The sequence below is a fragment of the Euwallacea fornicatus genome, chromosome 1, assembly GCF_040115645.1.
Source record: "Euwallacea fornicatus isolate EFF26 chromosome 1, ASM4011564v1, whole genome shotgun sequence".
Classification (NCBI taxonomy): domain Eukaryota; kingdom Metazoa; phylum Arthropoda; class Insecta; order Coleoptera; family Curculionidae; genus Euwallacea; species Euwallacea fornicatus.
In genome coordinates, this window is record NC_089541.1 from 4,709,767 (window position 1) to 4,734,503 (window position 24,737).

The window sequence follows — 24,737 nt, forward strand, 5'->3', positions numbered from 1 at the left end:
TGTTAGGATTAATACTTTATATTTAACTGCTGATAATTCCATAAGAGAAAGGACTTTTCCAGAGAATCATGCTCTATGGAGTGGTACAATCAATGCCTACTCCTGTACTTAGCTCCAATATGGGATATGATCATTAGCTTAAAAATAAAACAAATTGAAGAAAATAATTGGCCATAGAAAACCGTTTCTGTAGTACTTATTCAAGTTACAGAGAGGTTTCGCATACAAATCTCTTTATAAAAGAAGAAACATAACTTAAGTACTGAGCAGAAATGGTGAGAATGATGGGTTTACCACAAAACTAAAGCCGAATGGGCTAAAAACCTCATACTACCGGTTTAAACTTTGACAAATTTCGAGCTACTGTCCGACTTACAGCAGGCATGGATATTTTAGGTTGGTGAGACCAAAAATTGGGGAGAACCTGCCCTAAAGTTTCTAACAATTCTTATTACCAATTAAGGCCATCAAAGATGACTTATCTTGTATTAAAAGACCAATGGTCGCTTCAAATTTGAACAAAACTTATCTAATGAACTGTAGGATCTGTAGGGAAGAGATTTGAGTATTACTTATGTTTATGTTGATTTTTCATCCTATTTGAGTCCAAGGAATTGGTCACCGCTTTGCAACGTTTACGTTAATTAAATAATAAAAGCTACATATTCTTTCAAGATTTGCAAAATTATATTGGTAATTAAATAACATGATCGGATGTAGTAGAATAAATTAGTATTCAAAAGAAAGCTTCAAGCATATTTGGGAGCCAAAGCCTCGACTTTTGCGATATACAGCTTCTTGGCCTCTTCGCTCTTTATGCCCTTCTTACCGTTCCATGCATTCCATTTGGACGAAGCTTCAATGCCAGTTGGTTTGGCTAGAAAAAACGAAAAACAACAATGATGCATTTTTAATAATTATATAAAATATGCCAAATTAGAAAAATCTAATGTATTATTACTTGTGAGCTTGAAATGAGGGACGAGGATTTAATAAAAAACATTCTATAAATTTGTTAAATCTATAGTTCACAACTCAAAGCCATAGCTTTGGTGCTGATTTCTATAAAGGGAAATCTTCGAGAAACCTGCGTTGTTTTATTATTGACCGACCAAAAATACGAAACTCAGATTTTTATTCAATCTTTTAAAAATATCAGATATTTTAATAAGTTTTGCAATACTTGTTCAATATCTATGGGAATATACATACGAATATTGGTATCTCCCACTGTAGCCTGCTTATACAGGGCGTAAACTTCCAAAGCGTCAGAATCTGGGGGTCTCTTAGTAAAAACTCGCACTTTACTGGCAGCTGCGTTGAAATCCTACAAAATTGAAAAGTCCATACATAAATAATAGTTTGAACCATAGAACGGTGCAAGAAGTCATTTGAAATCATTCAATTTATAATAAACTATCGTTGGTAACATTCCCACACAATGTATTCAAAATGCCATTCAAGGACTTCAGTAAATTATCAGGACCACCCTTTATACTTTTATGGGGTATATACTATATGAAAAAATATATGAAAAATTAAAAAAAGTTGTATTTTCAGCTTTCAACCTCTATAGCGAGAAAAGTCGTCAAACATTTTTTTTTAATTATTATTTATAGAGCTTACAGAAGGGTTTTTCAACAATGTATTGACGAGTTTGGGATCATTTTAAATGCCCCCTTCATAACTGTTGGATTCGGAACCGCAGCAAACGAAGTAATAAAAGACAAAAAAAGAATGTGATGTTCTAGGTTATCGGGATTCCCGAAATGTAGTTTCGTGAAATTGAACATATCACCAAAATCCACAACTAGAAGATATACAGAGTGTGTCATAAACATACTGACAACTTTTCAAGAGGCGTAGAGCTCATAAAAACAAATATTTGGATTGAATAAAGTTAAGTCCAGAATTTCTTCCTGGAATAAACATTAAAAAAGGGGGTAAATTAGGAAGCAAAAAGGGCCTTGTGGTAATCGCAGGTCTTCGGCCTCTCTTTTCAATACTAAGTATCACTACGAGACAAAACCTTCTTAAGTCACTATAGTTATTTTTATATGGCAATATTCTCATTATGGTGTAAAAATTCCCTCAAAAAGAACAACACCAAATCCATATTTACCTCGTCTAGACCCATTTTTATTACACTTGAATGCACTTGGATACACGAGAAAAGCTCTGTATGGAAACCGACTTCGCAGTGTCATTTTATAGGCCTACAGAGCGAAATTTCCATATCTAAAACTTCTGACAATATAATTTTTAGTATGATTAAACGGTTCTAATTCTATATGTTCGGATATGTTTTGAAAAATTAGTTTATAAAAAGTTTATTATCCAATTATCAATATTATATATCATTTCTCAGTTCAAGGAGAGTCGAATGAAGTAACAAAAATGATTAGGTGCATAATGACAGATAAATAAACAATTATAGTAGTTTTTCCTCTGAAAAATTATAATATGAACAATCTATTCTAATATAATAATATATTGATAACAAATTCTATTATTTAGTTCAAAACAACGATTTCATAAATACCTAACAACGGGCATGGGTACTTGCTTACATTATGTACAGAGTGTTGCATCGCCAGATCGATTATAAGAAAACCTATGCAGATTTCAAAAACCATTAAATATTATCTTCCTTGCTAGTTTAATATATATAATTTAATAAATTTAATTTTCTTTAATTGCACTGAATTGAACTAACCAACAATAAATTAATGTATTTTTTAATAGTATTAGCAAATAATCAATAAACATTCCTAATTAAATTTCTAAATTATTAAATGTTCGAATAATGCCAACTATTTCCAATGTAGTACCTTTTAACCACGTTTATTTTCTCCACTATTGTGTAGGACATTTTGTAAGAAACTTTAATAAAGATAGAATGGTTTTGACAAAACTTATTTGGATAATGTAGTAGTAGATAATAAGGTGACGGTTACTTATGGTTTAACTGAGGAAAATATCAGAGAAGCATTATAAGTTTGCACATTTTAGAAAAAAAAAATTTAATATCTCTCAAGTGGTGTAAGGGATATTTTCTATATTTTAAATGCCAGTCTCTCATCAAAAAACCTTCTAAAAGTTCTAATACAATTCTGCCTTTCAACGAACAGGAAAGATAATATTAAATGGTATTTAAATTTACATAGGTTTTCTTATGTTTGTTTTGGTGATGCAACACCCGCTATAAAGGACGTTCTGGTGATCATTTTTTTGGTTGCTACTGTTGCGTGTATTATCCAAAAGAATATTTCACCTAAACCATCTAAATGAATTTGCTCCTGAAAAATGCTGTTTTATTGTTATCTGCTTAGTTTATATCAGTTATTAACATAGTTCAAATTAATGTTTTTTTGAGGTAGTCTAAATTAAAAAAAAAAACTATAAATTATAACATGAAAATTTATAAAACTAGTGAACTTTTTCCTTCGAAATTTATCTTAATATTGATATCTATTTGAAATCACAAATTATGAATAATTTTGACTATAGAGATTTAACGAACATGTTTAAAATGCTTGCATAATATTAAAACTAGTGTGAATCACTGATAAAAGAAATATATAAATTGCCAAAGAACATTCAAGTATATAAAGAGAAATTGATCTAGAAAGACCAGTTCACCATGTCAGAAACGTAAGTATAAGTATCTACATTACAATTTTCCAAAAATCTTTTGAAATTATCCTATTTAAACATTTTTTTTTAAGAAACTATTCGTTTCGTTGTTTTTTTGTCAATCCTCCTTATGAACTAATTTTAGGCAAAAGTACGGTTTCACTTAAAAAATTAATCTTGTAAATCGTTATCCAAGAAAATAGCACGGAAGTCTGACGCGAATGGATGAAAATTTTGAAAGCCTTGAACAGATTTTGAAAATAAAATAAAATAATATTTTTATTATTATTAACTTTGGGAAGTCCTACTTGTGTAGTGCCTTATTTATTCTTGTCTTGTAGACATCTTATTAGGTAACCGAATGACCACAAGATCAGAACAAATAGTTTGGTCCGCACCAGGTAAAAAAAAAACAAAATTCTTTTTCGCATATTTCATTTTCATTTTTTAATTTATATTATTAGTTTCGATGTTTGCTTGAATGTATCAAAGAAAAAAGAGTGTCCACCTTCCGTATGAGATGGACATGAGATATATGGAATACTGAAATAGGCCACAAAGGGCGACATTCATAAAAGTAAGTGGATATAATATTTTATATTACTGATTACAAAGAAAATATCAAAAATAAATATTAAGAAAAGTGAATTATTAAAAAATTGCTTGAAACATATGTAATGTTTTAACAATTTCTTGGGCGGTATTATGGTAGATATCAAGAAATGGTTCAAGTAGAGTTTGAAAAACGATGCTAAATCTAGCAAAATCCTATAATCTAGATGTATATTGGGAACAGTATATCAATAGGTGGCGATAAATTGCTCATTTTGATCACTATGGGGATTAAGGAATTTCATACATTCAATACTGACAAACCAGTTTTTGCATCCTATGATAATATCATAATTTTCATTAACTGTAATTATGAAATATTCCAAAGGCTTACCTCAAAATTTTAACATGAATTCCCTTTGGTTTTAGATCTTTTATTTTGATTTATTCATGAACATTACTTAATTTTCTAAATAAGAATTCAATACAATCATTTTTGTCAAATAGAATTACTAGATTCAAAAAGATGAGTTTTAATCTTTTTCCAAGGAAACCAAATGTTCAAGGTAATCGAAAAGGCGAAAGAGGTGCAGAGAATATTCACAAGGGTTAAGGAGCTATAGAGCAGCTTGTTCATTCTATTCGAAAAGGGCATTTGTGCTCTTGCTAGTATATCGTCACCTGAATGTAAGAAAAAAACAACTAGAATTTGGGGGTTTTTAGTACTACTTACTTATAGTACCTACTTATTTACTTACTTTTCATATCTATATAATCATATTTCTCAAGTCACCTGGTATTTGTATTCAAGTGACGATATGTACATACAACGAAATAAAGACTTGAAATAAAAATATCAAATAAGGAATGTTTGAAGGCGATGTACCTAACTAACAATCTAATGGATATATGTGCAATTTGTTTTTTACTTTTATATTATTTTTAAGGTTGAAGCTGTTTTTTTTTATTTTGGCAATATCACATTATTGTGCTCTGCTTCCCTTCCCGATTTCTCGTTTCCGTAACTCTCTTATTAATGTATGAAATATTACGTAACTACACAAAAAATTATTGAAAATATGCAAAACCAAATCATTTTATTTTTTGTAACGATATACAGATACTGGCATATTTCTATTTTAAAATTAATATTGAAGCTCATATTTTAACAGGTATTCCAATATCGGTAGTTGTAAAACAAACCAGCTCACTATTTTCAATGGGAATTTCCAGTATAGCTTCGAGGTTTTGTTGAGCTCGAAGTTTAAGTCATTATTTTTTGCAGAATTTCAAGATAGAAACCTCACACTAACGTAGGTCCGCGACTACTAAGTTTTTGAGATACAGGATATCTATATAAACATTTCATTTTCGGTTTTTTTAATAAATTTTTGAAAAATAACGCGTCATTTTAACGAAATTTCGCTTACCGGGTAAGTTGATAAGAAACTCAAATATTCACTCATTTTTTTGTTTACCGGTAGAGGGCGCCGTGTGCTGACCTACATTTGAATGTAAATAGTCACAACTTATTTATAGTTCACTATGTGTCACTATTTAATTAATAATAAACTTATCGACCACATATTTTTACCGATAAGAGATATTTTTAATATTTCTCACTAACAGCAGTCATTCCTGAAGTTAAACTTCTAGTACTTCCTACTAAGAGTGCCTTTTGCCTGTAAAGAGGAATGGAAAATAATTTTTTAAATTCAAAAATGACATGAAGTGAGTTACAAAAAAGTAATGGCTAGTTCAGTTTAGGTGCATCAGAGTATATAAATGCTGTGACCACACTGTATCTCAGTTTGATAACCAAAAAATTGAAGGAATTTTCAAATTTCCCATTATCAACTTTCCCGAAATGCAAATTTTGCAAAAAAAATAACAAAAATAAAGTTATAAGTTTAAGACTTTATGTTTCGAGCAATTAAGAGTTGCGGAACTAAGTTAACATAAACTTTTTCTATATATTTAAATTTTTTAAAGATTAATTTCTTAAAGTTAAAAAAATAAAAATTTATTGTATATATTATCTATTGATTTGATCTTGCCACCGGTTTGGAGATGCTTCTAACTGTGGTTATTTGAAATGTCTCATAAATTATATTGATATTCAAAGATTTTAATGTGTAAAGAATTTTCTTATCAAAAATTTGTACTTTGTCACCCACCTGAAAATTAGACTCCGTAAATTTTCTTTATAGTTCAGGTCAGTATACGCAGTTTATAAAGGATTGTTGTGTGGACAGTTGTTTGCACGGGATTGTTTTGAAAATATTTAAATGTTGAAAACATTTTTTTTATTCTCATTTTTTATAGTGTTTTTTTTACAATTACACATTTCAGGCTAATATTTAAAAATAATTAAAAACGGTTGCATGCCATATTTTTATTTCGATTTGTTTGTGTGTAAAAAAACAAATTTTAATCATTTTTATGTTTGAGTGAAATATCTAATTTGAAGATGTATTTCATTTTCGTATTAGTGACAAAAGTCAACATTTGGGAGTAATTTAATACACGTAATCAATAACCATAAATATCATAAAATCCAAAAAACATATTTTTTTTTATCTCGACCTATATGGTTTACAACCAACTACTTATACAGCTGTTTTTATACCAATCATAAATCAACAGATGCCGACAATCTCGTGTTACAACCGATAGTTTCTAAATATACAAAAAATAATTGATTGGCTTTTAAGGCATAGGAATATTTGAGAAACGTGTAATTTAACAGACCACGACTTTCCGAAATTTCCCTAAATTATATAAAAATTTATTTTGTGAAAATACGCGAACAAGCGTGTTTAAAATTAATGTCTTATCTTGTTTTTTCTATGCATGCTTTTACCTCTTATACAAATATTATGGGTTTCATAAAACTGCTTTCTCCATCATAATAGCTTGTACTATATTTCTCTGCGACTATTACAATCAATTTGCATGAAATCATCACTTTAATCTTTAGCCCCTGAAAAGCATTGAACGGTGCTAATACTCAAAAAGTTGAAAATTTTTAATTTCAGGAATACATTAATTATAGGAACCGACGCAACGTTGCCACCTTTATTGTTATATCCGAGATAATCGACATTGATGAAGGTCGCCAGCTATTAGTCAGATATGTATGTAAATACGTGATGACAAAGCTCTTTGTTCATATTGTGCTAACTTGTAGGTAATTTATAGTTTTTTATTAAATTCAGTTTCTTATTAAATTCAATAACAAAGAAAACAAAACTAGGAAAGTTAATTAAAATAAATATGGACAAAAATGGGGTAAAATTTAGACGCATACAAAGTAGACATTTGCTGGGTAACACTTTCATTATCAAAATCAGCAAATACAATTTTTCGTGGTTTATTTATACAGGGTATTTCCTAAATGTTAAGCGAAAATTTACGAATCGTAATGTTCCCAATGGAAAAATGTTTGAAAAAATTAATCTACGTCATTGTGAAACAGATATACTAAAAGAAAATGGAGGTGCAGAAAGATCAGTGACAGTGAGAACATAATAGAGGAAAACCCAGGTACTTCTATTAGAAAAGTTAGAAGGGCTGTGGATGTTAGTAATATGACTGTGTGAAACGTTTTGAGGAAAATTTGTTGCATCCGTATCACATACAATGTATTAAGGCTCTTTTTCCTTGAGGATTGCATTTTGTCAACGGCTTTTGCACACATTGGTGCAAATTCCGCAACTACTGTCGTTGATTCTTTTTACCAATGAAGCCAACTTCTCGAGAAATGAAATAAGACATTTTGATAACAATCATATATGGGCCGAAGAAAGTCCATATAAAGTACTAGAAGTTAATTGTCAACACCAATTTTCGTTAAACGTTTAGGTTGCAGTTGTGAGTGATTGGATAATTGGACGAATATTTCTATCAGAAAGACTTACAGGCGCAGTTTATCGCAATTTTTTGGAATAATCGCTTCCTGAATTCTTTGAAGATGTACCATTGGCAATCAGAAATTTAATGTGGTTTATGCACGATCGAGCGTCAGCGCATTTTAGTAGAATTGCGAGTGATTTTTTAATGGTAACAAATGGAAATCGCTTGATTAGTCGTGGTGAACCTCATTTATGGCCACCTAGATCCCCAGACTTGAATTCTTTGGACTATTTCCATTGGGGTAATTTAAAATCATTAGTTTAGACTAATACAGTAAGAAATATGGAAGAGTTGAGATATCGCACAATTGATGGATGTAATTCAATAACAAATAGTTCTGATATTTTTGAAAGATTTCGGTTGTCAATGAGGGGAATATTAAAAGCATGCATCAAAGCTGGAGACAAGCATTTTGAACAATTATTATAGCTTTTAATAAATTTCATGAAAAACGTTTAACATCTTGTATCTAGGAAACAAAGCATTTTTTCTCAATTCGTCAAAGGACAAAAAATTGTTAAAATTACTCAGAAAATAGCCCCCTACATGTTTGCCTAACATTTAGGAAACACACTGTACAAATTCAAGGTTACAATGTATAATCGTCGTTCTTTGTAAGTTCAATATTAAACTATTTTATGTCTACTATTGAATGACTCATACAGTACAAGTTTAAAATCACGTAGGTACTACATATTTAATTCAATTATTTCTGTTCAGATAGTATTGGCTAATTGAAAGGTTGCTAAGATTAGAAAAAAACTACATAATGCAAAAATTCTAAAAGTGGGATGTAGAAGTGAAAACGCTGTGTTTTATTATTTTCAGTTTACAATAATAAGGGTAATTGAAGTAGCATTTTCATGAGAATTTGGTAGATTCAAGGAGTATAGAGTCCGTTTTTCACTATATGCACATGAAGTCTTAGTGTAAGCAAAAAGCAAGTAGGCAATTGACAAGTGCGAGGGAGACAGGCTATCGTTTCCCCTTCCATTGTCAGTGATTGGCTGTCATTGTTCGCTCGCAAGCAGTATGCCTTAATCCGAGGATGGATGATGTCACAAAAAATACTTGTTCTTCAATTAACGCATTCTAAAACTACCATTTCTACCATGATGTTTGTAGATGCAAGGCAACGTTAAATTTTATTATGGGATTTGTTTTGAAGAACGCATTCGAATTTGCATGTATGCGCATAATTCGCGTCCTCCAAAATTGCGCAGAACTACATCTACTTCTATTCGCGAATTAAGGCGTATTGTTTGCGAGTCAACGACGGTAGCCGATCGTTGATAATGGAAGGGGAAACAATAGCATGTCTCCTTCGTATTTATCAATCGTTTAATTGTTTCTTGTTTGCACTCACTAAGACTCTGTGTATACAACAGCGAAAAAGGTGCGGTTTACAGGGTGTTCCAGGAATTTGGACTTCTATCCGTATCTTGGAAACTATGACTTAATGTATTTTTCTCATCGTACCGAACTTTTATTGTACTTGTGACGCTCTCTAGAAGATACAACTGAATCGTTGATAAATTTGAATTTCTCATCCTAAAAAATTCCCGGATATAAAATTTCATAAAATTACCTGGATGAGATCGAATATATCAAACAATATATGATTTATTTTTTCAACTTTGATACCCCGCATCTCGAAAACTAAACGAGAAGAACTTTCCATCTCTTGGAAAATCACCCTGTAGAATATTGGTATTATTCAATAACACCCCGTACACATGGTGCCCTTAAAATTAGTGTACAACGCTGGACCAAAAAACTCTGGACTAAAGATACGGGGCGATCTAGGAAAACTTACCTATATCCAATGCTGCTACGTTTTACCACTACAGGGCGACAAAGTCCTGAAATTAATATAATTTTTTCGAAACAATTACTACATACATTGGCGTATTTTCTTGTAAACGGGACATTTTATTAACATGTGAAAATAGTAAAACTGGTGCGTGGTTAATACACAAAAATTTGTTTTTTGTTACGCCTTGTACTAAAGACTTTAATTTTTTCCCTACCACATGCTGAATGTAAATTGAAACTCTTTTGATTCTTGTAAAATTTTCGTTAGACATACAGTTTCTCTACAAAAAAATTATGTATGATAACTTGCAATTCATCATTGTTGTAAAAACAATGTTAAAAATAGCCCGTCGACACGATGCCCAAAGTACAGATTAATTTTTTGAAATGAATTAATTTTTGTATTCGGACAAACGGGCAACATTTTGAATATTTATGATGAGAATTAAACTAAGTTGGTAGTTATGTAGAATTAAAATTTTTTTTATATTTTCATTCCTACAAAAGAAAAATGATGAATTGTAAGATATCGTAAATACGTTTTTTCTGGAGAAACTGTATGTTTGACGGAAATTTCACAAGAGACAAAAAAAGTTTGAAACTAAAGTCAGAGAGTGGAAGAAAAAAAATTTAAGTATTTCGTTCATGGAGTAGCAGAAATACAAATTATTATTTACGAACCACGCGTCATTTTTAATATATTCATGCATTAAAAAAAGGTTCCCGGTTACGTCAAAACACGTCAATTAATGTAGTAACTCTTAGTTCCGAAACTAGTAAAAATCGATTAAAGCGTTTAGAAGTTATTTTGACAAATTTTATTAATTTGAGAACTTTCGCGCTATGTACCCTCAAGACAAAACAACCTTAGATATAGGCAAATCTGCTTAAAACGCCCAATTTTTGGTTAAAGAATGTTTGATCAGGTATTGTACAGTTATTTCAGGAACGCCCTGTATAATATACCGACATTCCCATTTGAAATACAAATCCGACAACATCGCTTCCTGCTATTTGGCCTTGCTTTTCATGTTTGGGGCCAAGTCCTGCGTGTATACAGATCCAGTTCACTCATTTCATCATTGGCCGGTGAACTGAGTAGTCAACGACGTGCCTTTCAGTAGCTTAACAATATTCTCCTGTAAGTATTAATACGATTATGACCCGCTTGATACGTACACCTTATAAAACGAAATCAGATTTCTTCTAGTTTAAACATAGTCAATTGCAGAGATATTTTGTAGCTACAGCGCTAATTATAAGGTTACAAATGTTATCTATTTAATAAGTTCGGTTTGCCTTTCTTCTTTTCCTAATATTACGTAAATTTTAATAAAACCGGTATTGATATTATAATGTCTACAATTTTAGAAAACCAGAACATTCTATACTTCCTATAGAGGGTGATTTTTTGTTCATTTTATGTAAGGTTATTATAGTTTTTGAGATTTTGAATTTGGATTTTGGGTCTCTTTTATAGACTACATATGTAATTATGATGTAAATGAAAAAAATGATAAAAGTCTACAAAATTGAAATCGTTGCTTTAATCTAGACAACAGGAACGAAAAATGCCAAAAAAGGCAAAACCACGAAAAAAATGCAAAACCTAAATTACATTATACAGACGCCAAGGGAAAAAGTTACTCCACGGCACATAATTTAATACATCATTTGAAACATCTTATAACTATAGGGCCAGTAAATAAATAACTATATGATCGATTTATTTATCTATAGTGTTACTAACAAAAATTAAAATTTAGAATATATACAGCATCAAGGTAAAATCTCATTAGACAAAACAGTATTAAGTATCTCTCAAATCTATGTACGAATTTATTATTTGTACATGTAGAACGTATACACATATGAGTATCGTATCATTATTTACCTTGCTTTCATATAATTAAATTGAACTGATGATTACGTTATTTCACTGAAAAAGTTCGTATGAATATAAGTTGGTACACATTTCCATTGAGAAACGAGATATAAGTTATTTGATACCCCTAAAATGCTCATGATAATCCCCTAAAGTTCCTGGATTTTCTCTATAATTTTTTAATTGAAAAATTTAATGAAAAAAGAATAGTAATTCACGCAATTCCATCAGATAGATTTCACGAAACAGCAACCAAAAATAAACTTAAGAAAATTTTGAGAAACCGAGTTGCTCAATAGCGGAACATCATGACGATCATTTTGCGAAGACATGAAATCCGAATTTAAATTCAAGACATTTTTAATACAAACCGCAAAATTTCATGGTTTTTCTTGAACTTGCTGATGCCTTTTTTGGAAAGGTCAAAATCTCACCTTTAAATGCAAGAAATATCTATTCCAAAGGGTCAAAAACTATTTCATACAATTCATTTATTCATAGATTTCAAATGAGATTATAGTTTTAGAGAACAGGGGAGGTTCGAGAGACCAAACATCTAAAATAATCCTCAAAACAATCGAGACTTCATACTCTTAGGGAAAAAGCTTGTGTAGTATTCACGTCATATTGGTGAATATCACAGATTCTTGGCGTAGGTTTTTAGCGTAATTTTAACATTTAAATTTATGAAATTTAATACTTTCTCAGGAGTCATTAGGGTTTCAGGCTATAGTGTCTCAAAAGTTCTGAAAATTTTTCATTTGAAGACTATGAGTATATGAATTTAAATTAGCAATTTTTGATTTCTCACTATTCCGAAGTTTCTGTAGTTAATATTCTTTTCGTTCCAATTCAATCATACTAGTCGTGAAAAGCGGTGAAATTTTAAGGTTTATTATAAAAAAAACTGGATATAGGTATAATCGATACTACAATTTAATTACCAATGACGACTAATCCAGTATACATTTTTGCTTCAGTCATATACTCCTTTATTAATCGTATAATTTCTTCAATCAATTTTCCCCTGCTTTAAATTGCTTCTCATAAAACATTCTAACTGTAGCACATCAGGTACCTTAGGAACTTTGATAACGTTTGTCGTTACCATCAATAATGGATTACTCCTTTATTGATTTACGAGAGGTTTTACTAAGAAACGATCTAAAAATATACTGCCAAGATAAATTATGAAATATAGAACGATAGATGGAATAGGACCTCGCGTAAATCTGCCATTTTTCATAGACAATCAATTCCATAAATACAGATTACTCAATAGGATAGTATATTAAATAAACTAAAAAAAATTAAAATACCTACGTCATATATAGTAGATTGCTAATTTAAGGTCTGCAATAACTACAATAATTATCGTTAATTTCAAGTCATTTCTCCAATTATTAACACTTAATCGTTATGCTATGTATCTGACTACAATGACTGATTATTTAATTAGTTATAAAGTTGCTTCAAACCAATCGATCTAATGCCTTTTTCATATGTTTCAGAACTAACATGTCGCTTGACGAGGTAAGTGAAATAATTTTTTTACTTTGTCATTTAACAACTAATTTAAGTATTTCTAAAAATTCATTTCAAGTGATAAAATAAATAAATGAAGAATCAACTACCGTTATTACACTGACTAAATGATTTTTCGTTTATAGAGATTTAACAAGGCTGCCGAGGATGTCAAGAAGCTAAAATCAAAACCTTCAGATAATGATCTCCTGGAACTTTATGCCCTCTTTAAACAAGGAACTGTCGGTGATGTAAATACTGGTAAAGATCAATTTACTACCTATGGTCAATAAAACTGTTATTTAAGACTCTGTATGGTTAAGAAAAATTATTTTGCATCTAATCCTGTTTATGTAACCGCAGGAAAGATGCAAAATCAGCATTTGCTAGGCGTACTTATTGAAGCGTTACGTTTTTTCTGATTTGTTGAGTGAAGTGTGAAGAACAAAGCTCAATAATAATTATTATTTCTAACACATTATTTACAGAGAAAGACAATTGAGTTTTGTGATTTGCTGTGCACAGCAGAAGAGGCCCCACAATGTTTCAATTTTTGAGTTAATATCAACTGAAATATTCTATTGTACTTGAAAGAAAATATCCCCTGGATTATTTCATATCGGAAATTCATCTTACTGTAGATGATTAGTGGCAATCAATAAAGCGGCTGTAGGTATGCATTTCAAATGCAAAAAATATATTTCATTTCTAAAGAATATTGAAAATTTATTATTTTCAAGTACGTACTTGATATTTTCTGAATGAGTCAATAGGCCTACTTTCCCAAATGAACGATTAGGTACTAATTTTAATTTTTATTGTTATTAGCTCGTCCAGGGATGCTTGACCTGAAAGGCAAAGCCAAATGGGACGCGTGGAACGAGCGAAAGGGGCTTTCCCAAAGCGATGCCAAGGAAAAATACATTGAAAAAGTAGAATCCCTTATAAGTGCGCTGGGTGTTGCATAATACCTCAATTGCCTGTTTCCAACTTTAGGTAATACTAAGAAACAACTACGAAAACATTCACGTTACTGCATAAGGTTTTTTTTATTATTTCTTCCTACTTTATAGGAGAAACAATGTTTTTTAAATACATTGCGTTTTTTATTTAACTCCATATCTCTGGAACATGTTTTTTACCTGGCAACTTGGATTTATGTTGCTAATCCACATTTTCCTACTTGTCCAAGGCACTAACATGTGTGTTTTTATGCTTCTTCATACTACTCGAATCATAAAACCCTTTTCCGCACACATTGCACAGAAACGGCGTCTCTCCTGTATGAGTTCTAATATGAACTGTAAGATTGGATTTCAAGGAAAAAGTTTTCTCACAATATGGGCACGAATACGGTCTGAAACATTTATGGCTCTAATTTTTAAACATTTTTATATTTAGTATAAAGCACCTTTCTCCACTGTGTGTCCTTTGATGAACTTTAAGATGCGACACCTGAGAAAACGATTTTGTGCATATCCGACACTGAAACAATTTTTGTCCTTTATGTTGCAAGCTGTGAGTGACTAGTGATCCGCTGTGTGCGAAGGTCTTGTTGCATATAGCACAACTATGGGGTTTTTCACCAGTATGGACCTAACGAAGAAGTGTCAGAAGTGATGTGAAGTGCCACTGAATCAAATAACCTTAATATGTGATTGAAGATCGGCTTTCCTCACGAATCCCTTACCGCAATCGCTGCACAAAAACTTCTTTTCTCCGTGTCGAGTTTCATGCCGCTTCAAAAGAACTAATTTCGCAAACGTGTTGCCGCAAATATTACATTTGAATTCTAATTTGGATGATTCTATATCTGAATTAGAGCCTTCAAAAGTTGTGGGATGAAGCTTCTTCATGTGCACTTTAAACGCTTTATCTCTGACAAAAACCCTTTCGCAAACTTTGCAAGTAAACCTATGCAACTTTTTATCAACTTTGTGGCTCTGCGTATGAATACGTAATGATGTCACTTGAATAAACCCTAAAAACTTTATTTTTTTGAATAATTTCAAATTTAAATATCAATCATACAAGAAAATTCTACCTACAGATCAAATCTACCATACACAGAAGAATGTGCGGCTACGAAGTTGCCTTTTTACCTTTTCCACAAACAGGGCAAACGTGAGGTCTCTCCCCAGTGTGGATCATTTTGTGCCTCTTTAGATTGCCATTAAGACTAAATTTAAGGTTGCATTTGTCACATTTAAAGGGTTTTTCTTTAGTATGCACCCTGGCATGCATGACTAGCTTGTACTTATATGGGAATGATTTATTGCAATGTGGGCAAGTGTAGTTACTATTACCACCACTTACTTTCAAGTTTTTTTTACTTTTTTGTCTTACTCGCATTTTCTGTTTTATTCGCTTTTCAGTTTTCTTAAATCTTTTTATTAGGGGCAAATCATCATCATCTATTGATGTACAATCTGATTTAAGATAAGAATCATTTTCATTGGTAGGTGAGTCAGGTTTTATTTGATGTTCTTGGACTAAAGTTTTGAAAAATTTTTCATTGTCATTACAAGTGGTTTTGAAAATATGGAAATTTGTTAATAGAGTAACACATAGGGAACATATTTGCTGGGGCAGGTCAGTATTATCAATATCCTAAAATAAGTGTAAGTTGTTAGGAAATCAATCAAAATTGGTAAAAAATATCAAGTAACCATTTACAATAATGCGTTTGTAAATTGTCAGTTTTCTCAACATGCATTATGGATATTTATAATGATTTTCAGAATGGTGATCTACTAAGAACATTTTTAAAAATCCAAAATAGGCCAGGTTAAGCAGTAGCATGTCATTTCGGTTATCTATTAATATTTTATTCACTTGAAGAACTTTGGCCATTTGCTATACTTATGAACCTAGTTGTTTTGCTAATGAACAAATAGGGTTTTCATTCACTTGCAAAACTTCAAAATTGCTTTTAAATGTTTTAATGTAATTTCCAACATAATGAGTAGTAAATTAAGGCCCATTAAAGTCATTAGCTACACCTTTACTACCAAAATTCCTATCAAAAAGACTTAACAGAAAACTCAACCTGAGTTCAACTTGTAATACTGACGGCTAAATTTAAGTTATTACTATGTTACTATAATCTAAAAGAGTGCACAAACCACTGAAGGGATGAAAATCCTCAAAACCTCTTCAACTGACACACCACTCTGCAGGGTGCATTTTGCCAGGGGAATCAAAGACTGTCGAGATAAGCATGTACGACAGAGGTGCGCTAAATCCCTGTATCTTATATCGCTCTTAAGTTGTGCCATTGTTCGGGAATTAAAACGTGAAATAATAAATCATAACTTGAGTTTTGCGATAATGTCCTTCAAGCAGGATTTCTCTTGTTATATAAGGGAGTCAATAGATCAATTTTTATTCTGTCACTTCTGTAAAAATTTAACTAAAAGTAAAAAAACAGTGACAACAATTTTTCTAGGTTATATTAACGTCAAAGAGACAAGTACTAAGAAAGTTTCGCCCAACGTTGCCATACCCCACTTAAAGGTCAGTGTGTCAATATCCCGTCTTGTCAAGTTTTCGTTTTAATCATTTTATATTGTGGCGTAGCTTTAGTTTCTAAACTGATTTTTTTATAGGGAACTATTTGTATATTAAAAAGAGACAAAATCTCATCCTGTATATATTTAGTTATTTTCTTTCGATTAACGATTATAAATCTAAAATAAGTGGTTATGTCGAAGTAGACAATGTAGATATTTAAAGTTTAATCGAAAAATGTGTGATGTGGTAACAAGGAACTGGTTTGAATTTTCTTGCATTTTATAATACCAAAAAACATTGAGTTGTGTTTGATAATATTATTGTTATCGACGATACTTTGTGACCCGTTATTTAATTGGAAATCTTGTCCTAAAATAGCGATTAGCCGAGACGATTTCCTGTAGGAAGCATTAAATCCATGTCAAATATGCCCTATCCTAACAAGGCAACCTTTGGGGAATTAGGAGAACCTTTATCCAAAACTGAGGCCAGTGATAGTGAGGAGGACACAAGCCGATCTACTTCGCTCACAGTAGCAAGAAGACCCTTTAGGTCAACACGAGTTAGTTTATTAATTGAAGCACTTGTGAAGAATTTCATTTCTATGTATGAACCAGACCGAAGGGTAGGTAGTATTGTATTAAAATAATGTTGTCGCAGAAAAACACCGCATTGTAAATATGCAAAAAGGGTTCAAGAATTTATTATATACTTACCATAAGCGACACAAAGCTTCAGCCCAAAACAATGAGATAAAGCTTTGTTTTGTGCAGCATGTTTTGACACCTGCACTAGTGAAGATAAATTGAAAATTTTCCTAGTTTCAAGCATCTTTTCATATTTGTGGATGTTAAAATTTCTGCAAGTACTGTTTTTCTCTTGTGAGGCTTGTCTTTCTGGACATGCTAAAGTTAATTGTCATGTTAGAACATTTTAGAGCAATCTACTGGAGCTTGCAATTTTTGCTCTTAATATTTTAACAATGCCAAATTATGGTTGTACACATATGTATATGGTTAACTAGCATCATATTCTAAATTTTGCATGAAAAACCTCTCAAAATGAACTAGTACAGTGCCATTTTTGTGATCTCTCCGTGGTGAATGTTTGAACTTTAAAAGGGAATAGGCTAAATTTGGTCCCCAAATTTGTTTACTGTGTGTATTAGGGACTTTTATGAAGTTTAATTTTTCTGAAAAAATGAAGCAACATGTCAAGAATGTGGCCTCTTTTGTTTTGGAGATTTAAAATAATAATAATTTTCTTTAGTGTTAACAAAATGATGCAATATTACACAGTAACATCTAGAAGCATTTGAAACAGATTAACAATGAGTGGTAATATAGAAGAATAAAATAAAAATCATGAAAACTTAAAAGAAGTAAACACGCTGGTCTCCTCCAAAGAGTTAAAACAGTAAAAACATCTTGGTTTTGACGTTAAAATAATATCCTTGTAAAAATGATCAAAAATTGTTTGAATGTATTGTGAAAGCAAATTACATTCTTTTATGGCTTAATATAAAGAACTCCTCAATAAGAAAAAATGACGATATTGCGGGATAGGTAGACCCTCTCTGTCTCTGGTTTTGGCAACATTTAACAAGAATAGGTATCATCATTTTCAGCAATCAGTTCTATCAAAATTAAAAGTTCCACCAAAATGGTGGAACAATAAGAATACCCAACTGCCTAAATTAAAGCCTATAAAGTCTCGGAGTAACCTCTATTATAGACTTTAAAACGCGCTTCCGATGCTTAAAAATCGTCTGTCATTCAATTTACTGTCGTTGTACCGACAGATAAAAAGTTTGTGGATGAAAATGAAAAAATAATTGAGATGTCGTCAGCATATTGGCAAACCGACTCATTACCAGAATTACTCATAAGGCGATCCAAATAGAAGTGTAATAATAAGGGGTCTAAAATAGATCCCTATGGAACATCTCAATTGATTTCGGTCGTGGTGATATAGTAAGATTTTCCATTCTAGAAGGCAGAAAATGTTTCCTTTCTATTTTGTCCTCCTATTACTTCTCTAATATACATATAAATGTCCTAAATCTTGTATATGTATATTAATTAGGCATTACCTATTATATATCGATTATATAGTAGATACGTTCTAAGAACATCCACTATGGATAAAAAAAATTACTTGAGTGTCTTTTAAACACTCACAGCGCTATTACATTATTATACATTATTCTATACTTATCGTATTTTGATGTGGCGTAACCCTGGATATTGTAGTTTTTGTGGAATGGTTCTTGCTTGCCCTAAGTAACAGCAGTATTTCGTTGAAGTCGGCATTGACCAAACTTAAGGCTGTATGATCTTGGTTCTGCTACCATAGTTTCATCTGTTTAACGATTGTGACATTCCAAGGATAAAATTTAATTTCAGAGGATTGCACACGCCTATAAAAAAATATGCCGCCGTTTATTCCAAATGGGGCTAATCGACGAGAGTTGGCAAATGACCGAGCTGGAAGGCGCTCGTGTTCAGTTTGAACATGCTATGTTTCAATTATTCAGCGAAGGCGCTACGAGTAGTCCTGCGTCTCCCATAATTATACAGGGAGCATATTATACCTCACAATATAGAAGAGAATTTAATGAGTATCAAAAAATAGGAGGGGGTGCTTTTGGAAAGGTATCATAGGTCTAGATTTTGTGACCTAATCGGATTTCTTTGAAATGGAATATTTTAAAGGTATTTCGCGTAAAACACAAACTTGACGGAACTGAGTATGCAGTTAAGAAAATTCCAATCCGCTCCGAAAGAATAGATTCAGTGAAAAAATATCTGTCCGAAGTAAAAACTTTCGCCATCTTAAACCATCCTAATATAGTCCAGTACAAAGCTGCTTGGCTCGAGTTGGGAGCACCCACAGATATTAAAGCAATCACTCATACTTCATGGGATTCATTACCACTCAACAAACTGATTCCTACCAGTTCTAATACAGACCATAATATCTTAAAACATAGAGATTCATCTTCTAGTCCTGAACTAACTAACGGTAGTAATGATAGGTCTAGCTCAAGTACTAGCAGTACTTCTAATAACAATGGCAGGTATATTTTTGAACTAACAAGTTTTGTTAATTGTTTTATATTTATCTTCTTTAAGGGTTCAAATTCCTAAGCAACAAAATGGTCAAGTTAAATTAACTGCAGTAGAAACTGATTTTTTTCTGCCAAACCGCATATCTGAAAGTTCTTTAACTTGCACAAAGCCTCATGAAAATAGTTCCAATTTTGAAATATCATTTGAAAACAGTAATGCAAATAGTCAGTCATTATCAAAAGCGGACATGTAAGTTCCTTGCGTTTGCTGTATTTGTAGTATAATGAATGACACAATTAGGTCCCCTAAGAGCGTTTCTCTCACGGAAAACCCCATAATTTTGTCTCCTGCTCTTACCCATCAAAATGACTCTAAACCCAAAATCCTTTGGGCAACCTTATATATCCAAATGGCCCTGTGCCATGGCACTTTAGGCCAGTGGCTTAGGAGAAGAAATGAGTCATTCAATGCTGATGTCGCAGTAACGTCCAACGGGGCTGAAGCTCTAAGAACCAAGGCAATTCAACAAATACTTATCCAAATTTTAAGGGGTAATTTCGCATAAATAAAATTGGACTTTCGTACATGTAGCCTATGAATTTCAGGTCTTAAATACATTCATTCTAAAGGGATAGTCCATCATGACATTAAACCTAGCAATATATTTGTATCAAATGAGGGGGGTTCTTTATTAGTTCAAGTAGGCGATTTTGGTCTTGCGTGTCCTCTTCAAGCTTCTAGTCATGAATTTGCTCGAGGGACCCCATTGTATGCTGCTCCAGAGCAATTGGCAGGGCGTTGCGATCCTAAAGTCAGGTTTCTTTTATCACTGACGATACATTATAATAAAATGATATATTTTAGAGTGACATGTATTCATTGGGCATAGTTCTCTTTGAGCTCCTCGAGGATTTCAGCACCGAGATGGAAAGAACTAAGAAAATTTCAGAACTTCGCAGTCGCAGAGATCTGCCTGTTCCTTCTGAATTGTCACTCTCAAACTTAGTTTCCGCTCTAGTGAGGCATTCTCCAAGTGAGAGACCTAACGCAGCAACTTTACTCACAGTTTTGGAGAATATTACAAATGTACCCCCACCTGATCTGGAAGCTTTGGAACGGCGATTGCGAGAACAGGATTTGGAAATTGAGAGGCTTAGGGCGTTGTTGAGGAAACATGGGGTGGAGGAAGTTTGATTACGTAGCATGTTCACTGAAGTTCTCATTTTAATTTGGTATTTGTATGACATTGCTTAATTTTTTTTTGTTGAAATGTGTGAAACCGGAAAGTAGATTTGTTCGATCATGTAAAGTTATTCAGGCTAGAGACCTCAATGTGGTTTCTACGTTATTTACGGAGGTGGAAATCTCTAAATTGTGAATGATGAATGAAACATTTAAAGGAGAAATTTGTTATACAAAGAACAGTAAAAACGCTTAATTTGGTTTGTGTGCAGATTAGAACTGAAAAACATTTGTGCCTTAATGCGATTCTTCTAGACTACACTGCACTTCTAATCTACACATCGTTTTTGCAGCAGCAGATTTTCTTTTCAATCTTTCGCTCTATTCTTTCTTTACACTCTTCGCCTCATCGCAAAATGTGTCGAGAAGCCATCCGAATTTAATAAGTTACAAATCCATTCTTTCGTTTTTAGTTCCTCAAAGTTTCGAAACTTAAAAGACATAAAGATGCTTATTGCTCTGTTATTGTTGAAGATAATGGCTTCTGGCTTTGATTATTATATTTGTTTGGCTCAACTATAATAAATATTTGCCGTAATATAGGATGCTTTGGGTCTGAATTTTCGGCCGTCGGTTGTTTGGAATAATTATGATAATTCCTTTTTATGGAATTATACGTTTAAAATTATTCTTTATTATTCTGAACGATCAATATTTTATAGACAAGTTTGACTGATGAAATGTTTCTACATTGTTTTCTAGAATCTACCTATATGTGATATTATGTATGATAATAATTTTTTTTATGTAAACAATTTTTAAAATATTCAAATGAACGTTTTCTTACACTTTTTTGTTTTTTTTTTTTGGCTTGATAGTATCATCGCCATTTTCGCATTTTTTAGCATCTAAAATCGCCATTGTGTACTCCTAGTAATACAAAAATTAAAGAAGAGAATTGGTCAATACCTCTATTTGCATGGAAGTGGTCTTGCTGGAAAAGTTATCAGGAGCTTTAAAATCTAATCTTAAGAGCCAATAATCAATGTTCTGGCATCGTTTTAGAGCGAGCAACACCCATCTAAGCGTTGAAATAAGAAAACCTAATATTAGCCAGTTGCATGATTTCCACAAATCCTCTGGTAAAGGTGCCAGAACATGTTCTATTGGCCCTAATAGCTAGTGAACAGGGGCAGATATTGCGAAATATACTTTAAATATACAAAAATATGTAGGGATAACGGGGTTAGGGCGGTATCTTTTACAGCCCCATTTTTTGCCGCATACCACGAGCCGTCTGTTTTCCGAAGTTTGAAATCTCTGGTTTTCAATTTACAAAACTTCTTCCTCTCTTGAATTATTTTTGTAAAGAAAAAATGTAAAAAAAACCAACTTCCACCTTGAGAATTTCCATTTTTTGAGCTTCTATCATGCTAATGCAGGTGAAAGCTATAATCCTTAAAGAAAAATAGCAGCCTAATTTTTCCTTATACTTTTTATTAAACATAACATTATACTTAATAAATTTGATTTATAAATACCTAGATGATATAATTTAAGTCAAATATGGTCCAAATACAGCGGTCAAACTTTTCTTTCACCAACAGTCAAACAATGCTTAATTTCTATAGGCTGCAAAAACTGCTTCCTTTGTTGCAAATGTTAAATTTCGCTACAACTTTTAAAACAGTCTTTATGGTAGCAATTACAATCTTTTAGGTAAACAATTGCACACCAAATTACATACTTCGTTAACTAAATGGCAGGACTAGAAAATAGGGCACAACTCACAACTTGAACCTCATTTGCTATGCAATAAGGTTCTTATTGCACAGAACGCCCGCTAGCACCACACAAGTAATACTTAGTAAACCTGAAAAAAATAACCCTTAAGGTTATTAAAAAACGCAATAATTCAATTCCCAAAAGTTCGACCAATGTAAACTTAATGCTAAAATGCCCGAGAATGTCACTTATCATCACGTCAGGTTCGGATTGTCGCTAGGATCCTTATCCATGTCCTTGTCGGCCCCATTGTCCCAACCCATGCTGAACATTTCTTTGGCTTTTCGATCCCAGTCGTTCTTGTTGCGCTGGATGTCTTTTGTCTTTTGGGCCACCTAAATTTAATAATACAATTAGAAGAACTGTTGGGTAATAAGAAGAGATAACACAAACCTGATCGTCTGGTTTACCATAGTTCGGAGGATTGGAATAGGGATCGTATCCCAGGACAGAAAGCATGGGAGCGATTTCCGCCATGTCCCGCACTACGTCTTCGGGAATGTTGCCCACCCACTTAGTCAAAGCCTCCAAATTTACTGGTTTGATCACTTGGTCTGATGATCGCTCTACTCTGTAATGGAAAACACATTGTACAAGGTGTTTTAGAAAAAGGCTGATTTTGACTGTTCGTAGAGCAAATCAAGTTATGAAAAAAAACTTTATTGCGACATTTTTCGAAAGTTCGCCTTATGGGGTATTCCCCCGTAGTCCTAATTATTTTCTCCCCATAATCTTGGAAGAGAAAATTATGTCGAAATTACCATGTTAATCAATCTTTTTCAAGGTAGACTTCGAGAATTTCTGTTCAATGACTTAAATGTTACTCCTTAAGTTGTTTCTTGAGTTATACTGGTTGACCCAGTTTTATCCAGCAAAGTTTAAATTTTAGATTCTACAAATGAAAGGAAACAAATTTAATTTTACAAACTTTAGTTCAATTCTCTATCAATTCCGAGATATTAATATTCAAAAAATTTCTAATTTGTCCACGTTGTATTCGTTTTTATTAGGATTTTTTGCTTATTTTGCACAACTTTTCGTCCAGTGATTTAGTGAGTGAAGTATGATAGTAAAATTCCTTTAAGTATTTGCGTTATTGAAATTTTCACCTCCAAAATAAAAATAATATTCTTACCAATCTGACAGAAAAAATTTGCTTCAAAAATGTTTATTATTTAGCAGTTTAATTTACGAATCAAAAATTTTAATTGGTACTTCAAATTGCTCGGCGATGATTCTTTTTGGAAAAAAATTCAAATTCTAAAATCCAAATGTCCTATATATATCCGAACGAAGAATATACTGGCATGCAACTTCGTCATCAAGTTTTTGTACGACTTCATAGAGTTCTTAAAAAAACAGGATCGTTTAATATTATGAGAAATCATCAGCTTCTTGTTGCGCCTCAACAAGATAACATTATCTTTCATCATTTCAACAATGATCCTCGTATGAGTACTAGACAAACGTCTAATGTGTTAAACATTCCTCAGGAAACCATTAGACGAACTTTAATGAGAGACTGTAGGCATCCTTTTCACACCTGCCGAGTACAAGAACTTTTACCCGGAGACTTTGGAAGACGTATTAGATTTCGCGAATGGTTTATTAATACTGTTCAACATGATAGACAACAATTGAGAATTATTTTGTGGACTGGCAAAGTTACATTTATGCGAAGAGGTTAGTTGAATATGCGCAATGAGCATGTATGGCCAAATGAAAATTCTTACGCCACTCAAGAATATTGCTTTCAACATCATTTTAGCGTTAAAGTTTGGATTCAACTCATTAACACTCGATCTGTAGTCCCATTATTTTGCCAAATCCAGTTAACGGCGAATATTATTAGCATTTTT

At 32.2% G+C, this 24,737-nt stretch overlaps 6 protein-coding genes across 8 annotated transcripts in view; 3 read left to right on the plus strand and 3 right to left on the minus strand.

Annotated features, from left to right (window-relative positions):
- The window catches only part of loj (logjam), a 180,286-nt gene that overhangs the window by 39,202 nt on the left and 116,347 nt on the right, over positions 1-24,737 (plus strand). The gene's annotated exons all lie outside the window — the stretch shown is intronic.
- Positions 666-2,225, minus strand: LOC136343257 (acyl-CoA-binding protein homolog). The gene is made up of 3 exons (XM_066289871.1): positions 2,123-2,225; positions 1,213-1,327; positions 666-877 (listed from the first exon to the last, which is right to left on the minus strand). Exons 1-3 carry the CDS (start codon positions 2,135-2,137, stop codon positions 750-752), a joined length of 258 nt encoding a protein of 85 aa, XP_066145968.1. The 5' UTR covers positions 2,138-2,225; the 3' UTR covers positions 666-749.
- LOC136343235 (gastrula zinc finger protein XlCGF26.1-like) lies at positions 2,157-16,780 on the minus strand. Of its 2 annotated transcripts, XM_066289828.1 has the most exons (6): positions 16,453-16,780; positions 15,430-15,937; positions 14,974-15,308; positions 14,739-14,923; positions 14,470-14,684; positions 2,157-2,244 (listed from the first exon to the last, which is right to left on the minus strand). In XM_066289828.1, exons 1-5 carry the CDS (start codon positions 16,603-16,605, stop codon positions 14,507-14,509), a joined length of 1,359 nt encoding a protein of 452 aa, XP_066145925.1. In that variant the 5' UTR covers positions 16,606-16,780; the 3' UTR covers positions 2,157-2,244; positions 14,470-14,506. The 2 variants fall into 2 exon arrangements, with proteins under 2 accessions (XP_066145925.1, XP_066145922.1); XM_066289825.1 differs by lacking the exon at positions 2,157-2,244 and having other exon boundaries at positions 14,440-14,684; positions 16,453-16,779.
- Positions 10,929-14,424, plus strand: LOC136343253 (putative acyl-CoA-binding protein). The gene is made up of 4 exons (XM_066289856.1): positions 10,929-11,059; positions 13,315-13,336; positions 13,474-13,588; positions 14,156-14,424. Exons 2-4 carry the CDS (start codon positions 13,322-13,324, stop codon positions 14,293-14,295), a joined length of 270 nt encoding a protein of 89 aa, XP_066145953.1. The 5' UTR covers positions 10,929-11,059; positions 13,315-13,321; the 3' UTR covers positions 14,296-14,424.
- On the plus strand, positions 16,791-21,944 carry LOC136343230 (eukaryotic translation initiation factor 2-alpha kinase 1-like). The gene is made up of 8 exons (XM_066289820.1): positions 16,791-16,843; positions 17,219-17,465; positions 19,246-19,494; positions 19,555-19,919; positions 19,975-20,160; positions 20,212-20,462; positions 20,517-20,722; positions 20,776-21,944. The coding sequence occupies exons 2-8, from the start codon at positions 17,259-17,261 to the stop codon at positions 21,103-21,105; spliced, it is 1,794 nt and encodes a 597-aa protein (XP_066145917.1). The 5' UTR covers positions 16,791-16,843; positions 17,219-17,258; the 3' UTR covers positions 21,106-21,944.
- Positions 22,573-24,737, minus strand: part of Tpst (tyrosylprotein sulfotransferase) — a 93,701-nt gene continuing 91,536 nt past the window's right edge. For both annotated transcript variants that reach the window (XM_066289842.1, XM_066289836.1), the window contains exons 4-5: positions 23,272-23,449; positions 22,573-23,213 (exon numbers count right to left, since the gene is read on the minus strand). In XM_066289842.1, the coding sequence (XP_066145939.1) occupies positions 23,073-23,213; positions 23,272-23,449 (319 nt within the window). In that variant the 3' untranslated portion in view covers positions 22,573-23,072. The remainder of the gene's footprint in view (positions 23,214-23,271; positions 23,450-24,737) is intronic.

What these genes read in the sequence shown, in the direction of transcription:
- LOC136343257 (XM_066289871.1), bottom strand. An exon ending in AGTGGGAGATACCAATATTC is followed by an intron (nt 878 to 1,212) that starts GTATGTATATTC and finishes CGTTTTTTCTAG; the next exon opens with CCAAACCAACTGGCATTGAA.
- LOC136343230 (XM_066289820.1), top strand. Translation starts at nt 17,259, where the DNA reads ATGTCAAATATGCCCTATCCTAACAAGGCAACCTTTGGGGAATTAGGA. An exon ending in TGTATGAACCAGACCGAAGG is followed by an intron (nt 17,466 to 19,245) that starts GTAGGTAGTATT and finishes ATTTAATTTCAG; the next exon opens with AGGATTGCACACGCCTATAA. An exon ending in ACTTCTAATAACAATGGCAG is followed by an intron (nt 19,920 to 19,974) that starts GTATATTTTTGA and finishes ATCTTCTTTAAG; the next exon opens with GGTTCAAATTCCTAAGCAAC.
- LOC136343235 (XM_066289828.1), bottom strand. Translation starts at nt 16,605, where the DNA reads ATGGCACAACTTAAGAGCGATATAAGATACAGGGATTTAGCGCACCTC. An exon ending in GGATTTTCATCCCTTCAGTG is followed by an intron (nt 15,938 to 16,452) that starts GTTTGTGCACTC and finishes CACTTATTTTAG; the next exon opens with GATATTGATAATACTGACCT. An exon ending in AGGACACACAGTGGAGAAAG is followed by an intron (nt 14,685 to 14,738) that starts GTGCTTTATACT and finishes TAAATGTTTCAG; the next exon opens with ACCGTATTCGTGCCCATATT.
- LOC136343253 (XM_066289856.1), top strand. An exon ending in TGTCGGTGATGTAAATACTG is followed by an intron (nt 13,589 to 14,155) that starts GTAAAGATCAAT and finishes TATTGTTATTAG; the next exon opens with CTCGTCCAGGGATGCTTGAC.